This window comes from Diuraphis noxia, unplaced genomic scaffold, assembly GCF_037042655.1.
Source record: "Diuraphis noxia isolate RWA-SAM2 unplaced genomic scaffold, SU_Dnox_SAM2 contig0004, whole genome shotgun sequence".
Lineage (NCBI taxonomy): Eukaryota > Metazoa > Arthropoda > Insecta > Hemiptera > Aphididae > Diuraphis > Diuraphis noxia.
The window spans coordinates 37,769,260-37,784,385 of record NW_028301714.1 but is presented as its reverse complement, the minus strand read 5'-3'; the positions used below and the strand labels follow the sequence as shown (position 1 = coordinate 37,784,385).

The 15,126-nt window shown below is 28.2% G+C and overlaps 2 protein-coding genes across 5 annotated transcripts in view; one reads left to right on the top strand and one right to left on the bottom strand.

Annotated features, from left to right (window-relative positions):
• Window positions 1-15,126, top strand: part of RhoGAP100F (Rho GTPase activating protein at 100F) — a 34,308-nt gene that overhangs the window by 5,087 nt on the left and 14,095 nt on the right. The window lies entirely within an intron of this gene.
• Window positions 12,323-14,903, bottom strand: Hip14 (palmitoyltransferase Hip14). The gene is made up of 3 exons (XM_015519844.2): window positions 14,580-14,903; window positions 13,161-14,491; window positions 12,323-13,104 (listed from the first exon to the last, which is right to left on the bottom strand). Exons 2-3 carry the CDS (start codon window positions 14,480-14,482, stop codon window positions 12,552-12,554), a joined length of 1,875 nt encoding a protein of 624 aa, XP_015375330.1. The 5' UTR covers window positions 14,483-14,491; window positions 14,580-14,903; the 3' UTR covers window positions 12,323-12,551.

Here is a 15,126-nt window from a genome sequence, read left to right as displayed (position 1 = left end):
CAGTGGCGCTTTAGAGGTGTATTGAATCCCTCGGGACAGCTGTTGACATAATTTGTGTGTATGACGTATATATCACGAAAAGGCAAAAGCACACGATTTATAAATGTGTATGATATATCACAATCATTGCATACACCATACACGATCACAGATACCATACTGCAGACTGTCGGACTGATGATACCCTCCAAACACAACAGATAAGTAAAGTTGTGTGTACGTCATGTAATATTATACCTTCATAGGTTATAGCATAATTAGCTGTTGACCGTTTTTCTCTGTTTATTTGTCGGATATGAAGTACAAGTTTATACCTATATAGTATTATAGTTGAAAGAACGGGATGATCACTGAGAACTACGCACGAACACAGAACTGTATAATTGCGATTATAAATAGAAAATTCATATTTTGTGGATAATCTTATCTTATGTCCGTACTCGATCGGTCACAAATTTTTATTGAATTGCTAAACTTCAATAATTATTATAAGATGACGATCGTTTAGTTTTAGTCTGTGTTCGGTATTTGAACGGTTATAGTACCTATACGAGTGCGATAGTGTTAATAGTTATTTTTGCGAGTTCTAATTTATAAAAATTGATTAAATATAAATTTTTTTTTTATATATAATAAAAAGAAATAGTGGTCAACCATAATTATTCAATTTTGGTGTAAAAAAATTAAAAATAACGAAGAAACTGAAAATGAATCGATTAATATTTAAAATATTACAACCAAAGTTCATGTATCATGTACCTAATGATTTGCAGACCCAACTTGATACAAATATAGACAATGAATCGTTAAAAAATTATTCTCTGGATATTGGATTATTATTATCAACTTCTAATAATATAAATGATGCAAAAAATACGAGTTATTAAAAAATCCATGGACACCACCCAAAAATTACCAATTTCCCATCGAACAACAAAAGCTGCTGAAATTTCAATTAGATTAGTTATACCGTTTTCCATGGCTTGTTTACTCCGAAAAAGTGCAAAATGCCCTGTATAAAATGCTGTGTACTATTTGCCAATAACAGTGTTGATAAAGGGATACATTAAAAATTTGGTGCTCTGATTATAAAACCTTTTACAAAATGGAAGGATGCCATTGAACGTTTTAATCATCATTCAAAATCTGAGTATCATAAGCTTTTAATCATTTGCTCTGAAGAATTTATTTAAGTAATGGAAAACAAAAAGAGTAATATTGTAAATGAGATAGATACTTCACGAAAAAAACAAGTCATTGAAAATCGATCTATTCTTCGTCCAATAATTGAAACCTTAATTGTATGTTGAAAACAAAATATTGCTTTAAGAGGTAATAATGACAGTGGCAAAATGTATGATAAAAGTATAGAAACAAATGACGGGAATTTCAGATCTTTATTAAGATTTAAATCATTGACTGATCCTATTTTAGACAAGCATTTAAAAAACGCGACTTCTTTTGCATCTTACACGAGTCCTAATGTTCAAAATGAAATCATTACTATTTGTGACAATTTAATACAAGATAATATATCAAAAAATATCAGAAATGCAAAATATTTTTCTATTTTAGTAGACGAAACACAAGACGTATCTCGGTTAGAACAAATGTCTTTTTATGTACGATACGTTGACGGTGTGTCAAACTGTATTATGAAAATTTTTATTGAATTTTCAATTATTTACGATATATATCTGGTTAGGCAAAAAAAAATGTCTTGTAGGACAAGGTTATGATCGCGCGGCAGTTCAATGGCGTCCAGCAACACATCAGAGGTAGAATATAATTTATATCATATTATTTTAAAGTTTACAATTTTTAAATTTTAAATTAAATTAATATATTATGTAGCACTAGATACCTACTTAAACAGTTTTATAATTTAATTTATAATTTTATATTTTAGAGGCTGTTCTACATGCGCTTTATGTGCATTGCGCTTCTCATTCTTTGAATTTGGCTGTAGGAAGTTCATGTAAAATTGTATCAATTAGAAACTGTATTGGAACTGTATCTTCAGTAATCAAATTTTTCCGAGCTTCATTGCAAAGAACAAAAATACTGATTGAATGTATTAATGAATATGTCCCACAAAAACTCTAATAAAAATGTGTGAAACGCGATGGGTCATATTGCTATGAGCGAGTAACAAATGTTAAATGTATGTCAAATATTTAACGAAATTCGAGAAAATGGCGATGATGAGTTTCAACACAAATATTTTCTAATTCAGAAGAGTCTATGTTAGAAAGGATTATTGAAGCACCAAGAATTGTAGGTCGACAAACTGCACATAACAATATTCCATCTGATTCTCCAGAACAATATTATAAAAGGTCAATATTTTTACCTTTTTTGGATCATTTTATTTGTCAATTACAAGATAGATTTACTAACCATCATCATGTAATGGCTAAACTATATAATCACTTATTTCAAATTTTCTTAAAAATACAACTGATATAAAAGATTTTCAAGAGGTAGCGCTTTTTTATAAGGTATTTTACCTAATTATGAAACATTTGACGCAGAAATTAAAATATAGCTAACTAAATGGAAAAATGTATCTGATGGAAACCGTCTAACTACATCATTGACTTCTTTGTCTGCAATCAATGTCTTATGATTTTTTCCCAAACATTCACAGTCTTTTAACAATTTTGGCCACATTACCTGTTACAATAACTACTACTGCTGAATGGTCATTCTCAACTCTACGGAGACTTAAAACATACTTACGAAACAATATGGGATAAACGAAACTTACCGGATGGGCCTTATTACTAAGCAAATACCGAAATGTTAATTTAAATGTGGAAGAAATTATCAATAGATTTGCTATGTTACCACAAAAATGGGATTTTATGCTTTAGTTGTATTTTTTATATAAAATATATAAATTGTTTGATTTTTTTCTTCTATCTACTTAAAAGTTTAATATACCTATAGGTATAATTGTATGTGCATATGATAATCTAACACATTTCTGTTCTGTTCGTAATACATATTATTTAAAGTTTTATTTATTATTATTTCTATTATTCATAATTCCTAAATAGACTTACTTTTGAACACTGAATAAATGTAAAGAACATTTAGTAAATTTAATAACAACAAACATAAAGTTTGAATATTTAACATAATAATTGTCACATTGAAAATAATGAGTAAGTAGGAAGAAATAAATTGTTGTATCATGTTGCTGTACAATTTGTATTGCTATATTTTGTTAACTCCTCCAAAATTTTATTCTGTGTACGTGCCTGATCGTTTACCATACCGACCATTTCACGTGACACATACAAATATTATATCGTATGTGGTATACTGGTATGTACCTATATTTATTTAACGTAAGATATTTATTTTTTCAAAAACTATAAACGTTTTTAAAAATAATTTTTTAGATAATTTAAAGTCGTTTTAACATGGTAAAAAATAATTTTTTCCTCTGTGAATATTGTTTTGAATTAACTAAGAATTATGTAACAGAAATATTTCAAAAAATGTTAGTGTTTTCTGAAAGAAAGAGCGTCTTACATTAAATGGTTCACCCCGTATATATATATATATATATATATATATATATTATATATATATATACTCACCGACGTCCGACACCATGTATCCATGTCTCTGATTTCATCACTCCGTATGCGAATTTTCTACACACAACCACTATATTACATATTATGATAATATTATTTGACCTAACCTCGTCCCAGATGATATTATTTCAGTTATATTTAATTATTTCGTACCACATTGGCAACTAATCACCCTTACTCAGCTACTTATATACACTCATACGTATTTTCACATTATATTGTCCAATATAACACAATATATATTGCTATTGTTACGTAATATACGTATTACGTTTTGTATTTTAAATCGAACATTATTTTTGTTTGCCAATTGCTAGTATGTGTGCGGATTCGTTTGACGTAATTAAAAGTTTAATATCATTACAATAATTTTCTCGTTTGAGGCATTTAGCTATGTATATATGATGTGTACGACGTCAGCTAATGCCGATATGGTTGACCATAGAATAAAATATACAATACAAAATATATGGTCAAATAATTGATTAGTTGGTCGAGTTTTTATATTTTCTTCTTAAGTATTCGTCTCCGGATTTTAATTTGAAAATAATTCGGTCTGTTGGTAATATAAGCATCTGCTAAAATATACATTGATTGTATTTTTGTTCAACGCAAATGTATAGGTATACTATTATAATGTTATGCAAATGAATATTGAATAATGAATCACATTATATATTATATATACCGTAATAGTCATTATTATGTAGTATTATTTATGTATACTTAATATACAAAGAAATATTATAACAACTATAACGTAATTTTCCGACGGCTGATGCACTGACGTCGTCATGGTGAAAAACTTTTCTTATTTTTTCGCGGGGAAATGCTAAAGGTCAGAGTGAAAAAATACCGGAAAACCAACAGATTCTCTTTAAGGTTTTATGTTATTTATATATATCTACATAGCGTCTCGGACGGGGACGGTATTTTACACTCGCGCCGTTCTTGCGAGCAGGATACCCGTCGACCCGCCGATACGGTTTTAAAACAAAATCGATAAAAAAAAACACGCATTTTCATACAATTGAACTCTACTGGACTTTCTAAGCTGTTTTAAACTGTGTGGCCATCAGGGCAAAAATGTTATGTGAAAAGTTTTTCAAAAATTAAACCCATAAATGCATATTATTAACGTTATCATTTAACATATTATTATATTAAATTACGTCTCACACTGCAGTGTCTGCACCTATACACCTATTATGAGTATTATAATTTATTATAACAACATACGTATAATGTTGTATTATTATATTATACCATCGAGTAGTGAAATGTCACAATGTTTGCCCAGACGGCGACACGAGTCTTCGCCAATTTTCACACTTATATGTGTATTGTATAAAATATATATATATATATATATATAATGTTTATGTAAATCATTTTCTCGATTTTTCTCGATTTGTCCGTCGCCTTTAAAAATGATATACTCTGTCACATGTGTGTGCAAGTATAATATGCTCGGATATTACTTGTATATAGAAATAGCTTTGCGCATAAAATGATATTTGTTGACATAAGAAAGAGGATTGGCAACGATTTCGACAAGGAAGAGAAAAAAAATATAGTCCTTTTATTGCGTCGCGCGTCGGCCAAGAAATATTTATTTTATATGCCTCTTCCAAACACTATATTATTATATAGATATATAATACAGGGTGATACATGGTGCACCAAGTACCATCAACACCATTTTTTCTTTTAATAATGTTTTTTTTCAAATTTTGATTTTAGATACTTTTAAGTTTACTTATCTACTTAAAGATCATATTTTCAAAATACTTAGACTCTTTAATCATTTAATAAGGAGTGTCCTATGGTGATATAAATATTTTTTTTCCAAATAAAAAACAACCATATTTACTGTAAATTGTAAAACATATGATTTTTTATGATTTTTCTATGATTGATTATGCATTTTAATCAAAATTCGTTCAAGTAGTTTTTAAGTTATTAAAATAAATATACTACAACGTGAAATTACGTGCTACTCTATTATACTAGATTAAAAAAAAATATATATAGGCATATATATATATATAATTACCTATTACTGTCATTTTTAAATCATCATAGTCCACAATATTTTTCACATAATATATTCATGAACCTTTAAATTATACTATATCTAATATCTATTATCCTCAGTAGGTACAAAGAGTTAATGAACTCTAAAATCATTCGTTTGAACTTTGATTTAGATGCATTATTTTTCCAAAAGATCATTTAGATACTTTACAATTTACCGAGAAAAGGGTAATTTTCATTTTAAAATATAAATTTGTATCATCACAGGACGCTCATATAGTGGTATACAAAATCTAAAATGTTTGAAAATAAACAGTACTGTAACTACATGCTTAAAAATTCCAAAATTCAGAATTAGAACTAATTAAATATTAAATGAAAAAGTGTGTGTGAATATTTGCTTCATGAACCAATCTGAACACTCTTTTATAGTCATTATATTTATATTATAAATATTCGATTCTTTTAATGCATCAGGATTTCCAGAAAATAATGTTTGTGATTTTTTACTATGCATTTATAATATACATATAACATCCTTCCTAAAAGCTACTCGTATCATTAAACATTTTAACGTAGCTCATTTGTTTGCTTTTAATATCGTGAAAAATGTAAATGTAAAATCGGCCAGTGGTGCATTATAATATATTCTTGTATATATTTAATATTAGATTAAACACATAAGAATGACAATGAACTTTGTATACTATATATGGAAAATGAATCTTCTCAACCCGTATAAATAGTATTTTATTTTGCAACATACAAGTCATTCATTTTTTGTTTTTGTTTTCGTTGTATTTTAATGTGGCTTAAATTTCATCCTTTCTTGTGAAAAAAATCGTATCCGATTACACACCTATAAAATCATTAAAATCCATCGGCTGACACCAACGCATACAGTGAGCACCTATATAATTACAAAAGATAAACCCTAAACAACATAACGATCATATAACTGAGATAATTAGATTAAAATGTACTTGTATATATATACATGTCCAAAATCGTATATAAATAGTATGTCTGTTGTCTACCAATTACCATTTATACAATTTACATTGTAGAAATCTGTGAAGATTGTATATAATATAATATCAATAAATGTGCTATACAGGTACATTAAAAAATAATCGGTAATAATGACTACGGCTAAATAGACTAAAAGAAAAAAGGATCAAAGAGAAATGAGTAATGTGACTGTAACATGTAATAATAATTGTTCTTTTAAAAACAATGTAATAAAATAAGAGAAACAAAACACATATTATAATTTATAGACATTACATATATACCTAAACATATTATTTTAAAATAAAAGTCAGTATAAATGCACAAAACACTATTTAAAAAATGTATGATATATTTTTAATACTTAAAAATACGCAGATTTAAAAAAGTGGATGAGTAAAAAACGTTCTGCTGTACATAAAGTATCTAAAGAATCACTGTAATGTATGTGTTAAATATTAATTCAATGATATTCAATCATTGTGTATGAAAAACGATTCTGATTAAAAACAGTCTATCAGTCTATATTAACAAGTAGATAGGTACCTAGGTATTTTATGATATTATATAATTTATTTTATTATATTATAGGCGTAAGTACCTACTATATATAGTTTTTGTCAAATAAATTTCATTTGATAATGTCATTATGTGTATAAAGTCTACTATAAAAGTTTCAAGTACACTCATAAAAATTTAATATGACTTTCTGATAAAGGTGGACAAATTTTAAATTTATGATAAATCTTGTATTAAATGTTCAATTCTTTGACATAAAAATGAAATTGTTTATGCATTTCTAACCCAAAATAATTTGCGAATTTTCGTGATTGTTACGAATTCTGTAAAACTTCACTCTCATAAAAAATTTTGTGAATTTTCGCTCAACGTATTTTTTTTAATTTCCACTTACAACAATTTTTGAAGAACCTATGTACCTTGTATTAACAGTTTTTTGACCGAGCAAAAATTTTTTTATTTAATCAAACTCGATAGTTTTAAAAACAAAAACTAATAAAAATCGAAAATTTCATTTATCTATAAAAATATTTTTGAAAAATACTGTGAATTTTATATTTTGACCTTCCGAATGCCCCATTCAGATTGAATTTTCCACCGAAAAAGATACTGAAGTTTAAAATCGAAGAATTATTATTTACTACAACTGATCGAACATAAAGACACGGATAAAAATAAATAAAAAAAACTTCATTTTAAAATCAATCCATTCATCATCACTACCCTCAGAATATAAAAGTTTTCGAAATTGATGGGCGTACTAACGTGGGAGGAGGGATAATTATTGTAATGCGGTACCTTTTATAGCTATCCAACTACCTCGTCTGTTGCGTCGTGTACCTAAATGTTTAAATGGGCATAACTCTGGAAATTTCCTGACAGGTAGTGAATGATACCATGATTACAATGTCTAATCAGAATATGATAAAAGGTTATACTATAAGCGTGCGCAGACCTGAATGTCGGGGGGGGGGGGAATACACATAAATAATATTTATGGGCCCTAGTTTATAAGGCTTAACAAGACATGTATATATTAATCAGTGGTAGCCGGCAGGTATAAAATGATATTAGTGTGTAGTGTACTAACTACCAAGTTATGTATTATTTCGAATTTTCCTGGATCTAAGACCAATCTATTTAAGAGATTTATTTAATTTGTATTTATTATTTGTACTTTTGTAGTCAATATAAAAGGAAGCTGTTATCGCCATAATAGGTTATTCCAAGCAAATTAAAAACATTTTACGTTTTTTATTTTTTATTCATCACGAATTAAGATATATTTTTATCACGTTAAAATTTTGGGGGTGCCAATGCACATTCTGCACCCCCCACGGTACGCACGTCTATGATCACGACATGAATAGTTACTTAGTTTTAAACGTTTTTGGTACCCACGAGCCTAGGCCATAATCTAGGCCAGTGGGTAAGTGGTAACTCATCAATTTTATGGCATCGACAAATGCCGTACACGGTTTTGCGACGGGAAACAAAAACACCTCGAATATATAGGACGTTTTAGCCTTTAGCCTTGATGTTTATAGTTGAGGTTACCTATGCGATCGAGTCATCGAGATTATGGTCGTGACTTCATGAGGTCTTTTGGTTATATTAAGTTGAATGCAATAATTTGATGATGTCGTTTAATTTTATTTATTAAACAGTATAATACACTTAACACACAGATAGGTACTATTTGATAGCAATCAACAAAAATGATCCAATAAAAAAAAAACATAAATTAAATGCTATAGGTAACTAATACAGATTATTACCTACAAATTTCTATGACACATTTTTCAAATGGAATAATAAAAATAAACTTCCGTGATTAAATTAAGAATTATCAAAACTCAAGCATTTATACAAGAACAATTTATTAGAGTTGTTAGCTGTTGTCCTTTAAATTTTAAATACATAATATGGTAATTAATAGTTTATTAATAAATTAACTCTTTAAAATATTAATACCCTTTAAAGTTTAAATAATTAAAAGTACCAAATAAAATCGTACCTACAAATTTTTTTTGTCATTATTATTTATTATAGGTACTCACCAAAAAAATTTAAATAATTGTGTTTCTTATAAATGTAATATGTAAATACGTATACATAATATATTATATTGTACAATTAGAATCGTTTGGTTTTACTTACTTATTAAATTTATTTTTTATAAACATTTAAGAATTATTCCCGTCAATTATAATAATTGAACAAAGCGGCTATTAAGTATCTATTTCATGACATTGTCAGTGTCCAGCGGTATACGTATGTCAATCATGTGTCGCTTAAGTAAAGACTCCCTAACTAGATAAATATTATATTATATGCATGAGTTATACTACTTATACTTACATATTATTATATTTATTTTGTTGCCCAAGACCTATGTGGCTAAGTCCTCGAGGAATAAGTTTAGAAATTTACCTAATGTAATTTGTATAGAATAAAAATGGTTACAGTGGTTTGTTATTTTTACAATTTGAGCTTTACTAACTACTAAGAATTGTTTTTTGAGCGTTATTATGAAAAGACATTAAATATAAAGACACTCAAATACTTTTTGAAATTGATCTAAGTTGAATTTATTTGTACCTAATTCAAAACACTATTTATATTGAAGTCTATTGTGGTATTATTCATAACTCGATATACCATAATAAGTTTCAGTTTAAATAATTAATAATTTACGTATTGGTATTAGGAAAATTTTTTAGTAAATATACCTATTACCTATATAATATAGGTATATAATTCGCATTAAAAATTAAAATCCACTCATAATATCGCACTAATTCGGTTTTAAATAACACATAATACATTAAACAACGTTTTTTATTTTGATGCAATTATTATTATTTCGTAGGTATACAAAAAATCGATTTCCTATAAAATTCAATCTCAAATATTTAATAAATGCATTGATTCTTGTCTTTTTCAGAAATAATTGACTTGAAATTATAAAAACACATTAAATTACGAATGATATCATCTAAACTTATAAAAAAAATTAAAAATAGAATCATTTTAAGATAGGTATCTAGTTAGTAATTACCTACATACACATTAAACTATAGGTAGGTAGGAAATAGTTTTATAGTTAACGAATGTATATTTCTTGATTTAAACATTTTGACATACAAGATTTATTCTTTGTCAAATGCCTAAACTACTTTTATGTATTTTACTAGTCATTTTAACATCCATATATAGTAAATAATTAAGTAATTTAGAGATAACTAGCTTATTAGTTATTACATATTAATACATTATAATATGTGGATATTAGACATACGTAAGTACTTATACAACAATAATTAATATATATAATATCAAACATTTTGCGACTATAATATGTACCTACATACCTATTTAAATTTTATAATATTACCCGAAAAAAGAAATTAAGTTTAACCCAATCTGTAATAAAGTAGATAACGCGGTTTCGGTTCCAACAGGCAAGCTGCAATTACCGCGATCAGGCTTTACTTTATTCCGATATTGTTTAGTGTATTATCATCAACAGTTAAATTTCGAGCTAATTTATTGAATTTTTCATACTTTTAGCATATGGTTGTATTCATCAGCATACCTACCTGTACTTAACAAATTTCCCACGAGTTATGACCTAATTTATACTAGCTATATACAAACATAATATATTAAAATGGTAGCATGCCTATGTCTGCGTAACTAGTAACTGTAGGTAGATACTTAAAACCAATATGGTTGAAACCCTTTCAAAGTTATCTGGTTTAGAAACTAACTAGAATTTTAATAATAAGTGACAATGACAAAATAACTTTTTTAAATTATTGTAATTTAATTAGGTATAAAAAAATGTTGATTTTTTAATGTTTTGAAAACATTTTTGGTGTAAATAATATCAACAGAAGGGTTTTAATGATATAAAATGTAATTAATTAAATTTTTGAATTTTCCTTAAAGTTTAAAATTTAAAATTATTGTAATTTAATTAGGTATAAAATAATGTTGATTTTTTAATGTTTGAAAACATTTTTGGTGTAAATAATATCAACAGAAGGGTTTTAATGATATAAAATGTAATTAATTAAATTTTTGAATTTTCCTTAGAGTTTTAATTTAGTCTTTAAAATTTCCTTAAAATTTTCCTTGTATGTCATTAATTTAGGGCTAGGATTTATATGCAATAAAAAATTGTAAAATATGCATTTTATTTACCAATATATGCATACTGGACACTGTTATTAAAACCATTCAAATCATTAAGTATAAACGTCCGCACATTTACGCAACACACGACGTACTAATACAATTTTTCTTTGCTATCTCACTTTACCTATAACAATGTGTAAGTAATTCTACCGGTCGTCCGACCAACGATAAGGTAACAAACGGATATTATCTGACCTAAGATAAAATAGGTAGTATTTATGCTATATATTTACAAAAATTCAACGGGTAAACCAAAAACTGTCGGTTTCGTGAAGTACCATTTAAAATTAACAATAACTTATAAAAATTAAAAAATGTTAGTTAAAAAATATCGAATTCTAAAAAAAATTATGAATATGCAATTATATGCATTATGTCCAAAATATGCAAAAAAAAAATTGGTCCGATTTAAACGAGAATAAGTCAAATCGTGGACAAATCTGACAACCAATCAATTTGGACTAAAGGAAAAAAACATGCAAATGCATATAAATCCTATCCCTAGTCATTATATAGTTACATTACATATATTATATATAGTCAGTAATTCATAAGGTCTGTCAGGTATATAGGTATCTATGTATATCTAAGCCCTAAGGATATATTATATGTTACCTATCTAACCTTTTTTTTTAATAACTAAATAAACATTTACAATTATACGAATTTCCAGATATAAATTATTACCTCTGAATCATGGCATTATCAGAAATTAGTAATTTATATTTATATAATCATACCTTGTACATAAGAATGATACAAACATACAATTATTGATTCATATACTAGCCGCTGGTAAAAAATTAGTAAATTCTCACACAAATAAACATAAAAATAAAAAAATAATTTTCTAAATAGAATTTCAAGACATTAAATCAATAATAAATTGATTAATTTTTAAATTTAACAATTAGTGAAATAAAAAATAAACTAAGTGTTATTTTTTAAATTTAATCAGTTCTCATACATAATCAAATTTAAAATACTATGAATCTTACAAAATTTTACATATTATACAGTTCAATAATTATTGGAATTAAGCCAAATCACATACAAAAAAAAAAAAACACAATAAAATTTAATAATATTGAATTATTATCCATGTTAACGTTAATATTAATAAATTAGTAGTTTACAATTTATTGCTAATTGAAAATATAATCAAAATATTCAAACATATTCCAAATCAGGTTTTACAGCAGGAAAATTCAATTCTAATTCATTAAAAACTTGAAAGTCACAATAATTGAACCATACTTTCTCATTTAAAAATCTGAAACGAATACAATGGCACTGGATAAAATCCAAGAGGTTTTGACATTTACCACGATTATAAGGGCTCTTATATCCCTTTCCATGTGGAATAAAGTGCTCATAACGTGCAGCATTAATACGTTCATTAGTTGTCATACCGAGCCATACAATTTGGTAGGTCTGACATCCTAACAGCATTGATACCCAAATTGAATGTAAAATAGCATTTATCATAATCCAACTGACCCAAGAGTCTAGTATGAGAATTTCCCAAATAACATAAAATATATTATAATGAAAAGTTTGTTCATTAAATTGATTTGCCATATTCAAATATTTTATGCATCCATAAATAATAAAACCGCATGCTGCAAGTAGGGATATAAGATAACCAATAAAGTGACGATGATTCAAAATACCAATGCAATTGTTCACCCAAGGACAATGATGATCAAACTTTGCTACACATCTGTAAACCAAATAAACATAAACAATCTGTTCATAAAATGAATTTATTATTCTTACCTATTACAAATATTACAATGTTTTGATCTGATTGGCTTTTTAATCAAACATGTACTACAAAACACATCCGAACTAAATCCAGAGCTTTCAGCCAATTCAATGATAGCAGTATATTGATCATTTTTAGTATTCGGCACATATCCTGGATTGCCATTCCAACTGTACATAAAGTTATACCACAACAATGATGTAGTAACAAAAAAACCAACTGAACACCAGAAACTTATGACTGGTAGTATCCAAAATATCCAAGTGACATACATCCAAAATTTTGTTGCAAAATAAACTGACACAGGCAGTGTTTTGGATACTGATGCATATGTACGGTTTAGTTTATACATAATGAGATAGCCAATAATCAAACAACATAATTTTGCTACATATATCATGTGAGAGTCCAATATAAATCCAATTACATAAAATGCTAGAGAAACAATTATAATGGATATAGTTTGTTCATTTAATTTTGATAAAATATTCTTTGGCTTCATTTTATCATCCACAATTTTTAGTGTATTCAATCCTATCCACACTTCTGATCTAGACTCATGAATTAAATTTAAAGCGGTACATCCTATTGAATTTCTAATTGTCAATGATGATCCTCTCATGACTAGAATACTGATGGCTGTAGGATTCCGACTAATCAGAGCCCAATGAAGTGGAGTGTTCCTATGCACATCATCTTGTATGGACATAGAAGCACCAAGGGTTATTAAAAGTTTAGTTGGATCAAGTCCTAAGGACTTATATGAACTCCACATGAGAGCAGTCATTCCATTTTTATCGCGCAAATTTACATCTACGCCTTTGGCAATCAAATAAGCTACAATTGCTGTGAAACCAAAGTGTGCAGCAATATGCAAACAAGCACGTCCTTCAACGTCATAAAAACACGGATCTGCTCCTTTGCTCATTAATAATACCACTGCAGATAAATGACCTTGCCTAGTAGCCCAATGTAATGGAGTTGCTCGTAGATCACCTCCAACAGGGTCTACAACTGCGCCTTTTGAAATGTAATATTTAATTAAATCAATCTTATTGTTAATCGCGGCCCAATGTAGGAGATAAATATTTTGGGGATCTGGTTTGTTTATGTCATAACCACTTTCAATTATTTCTTTACATCGGTTCAATAGTCCATACTGAGTAGCTTTAACAATATCAAAGTTTTTTGCTTCATCATCTGGAATATTTGGTTTTCGAGTATTTTGTGTCTTTTTGGTGAATACTGGTACAGCGTCTACGGTGCTTTTGGCCGATGATATAGCACCACAGCCGTCCTGTATTAGACTGAAGTGGCCACACGACGAATGCATTTTTCTGTTCTGTAAAATTTCGATAGTCAAGGATCAATGAAATTTGTACAAACCAAACGCTAGAAATATCTTCGAATCAATTGTCAGGTACACTTACCTAGAGGTCTATATCATAGGTACACTAATGAGCGAGTTCCAAGTATTCGGAACATTGAGCTCTAAATCCGAATTATAGTGCTGCATGTATCATTCCCTTGAGTATGCATTAATTGATGTGTTTCAAACACACGTAAAGTACCAACGGCAGACAACGAGATTAACTAATTATGACTAATAAACATTATACTCCGGACGAAAAACTCATTAGTAACATTAATGGTAATTAAGTATATAAGCGGACTCAACTAAGTAACTGATCGAGAGCGGCGAGAGTCGAGAGGTTTTTGAACGAACACGGGCTGCGAGACGAGACTGATAGTGATTTGTTGTTGTGTTGATAAGGCGGACTGCGGCGCACTAGTACCGCAGTTGATATTGAGAGGGCGTGCGAGCATTTGCCGTCTATATCGATCGTGACGTAGCACCACAGTAGCACTGACCCAATTTCGGAAACGCGGCATTTTCCTTAGCCACCACAAACGCAAGCTACCCATTATATCACACTATATGATTATTATATCACTCGATAAACGTAGTCGTATACA

Excerpts from the sequence above, each read along its gene's own strand:
- Hip14 (XM_015519844.2), bottom strand. The coding sequence starts at position 14,482 with ATGCATTCGTCGTGTGGCCACTTCAGTCTAATACAGGACGGCTGTGGT. Across the intron at positions 13,105-13,160 it reads CATTGTAATATTTGTAATAG|ATGTGTAGCAAAGTTTGATC; the intron begins GTAAGAATAATA and ends TTTGGTTTACAG.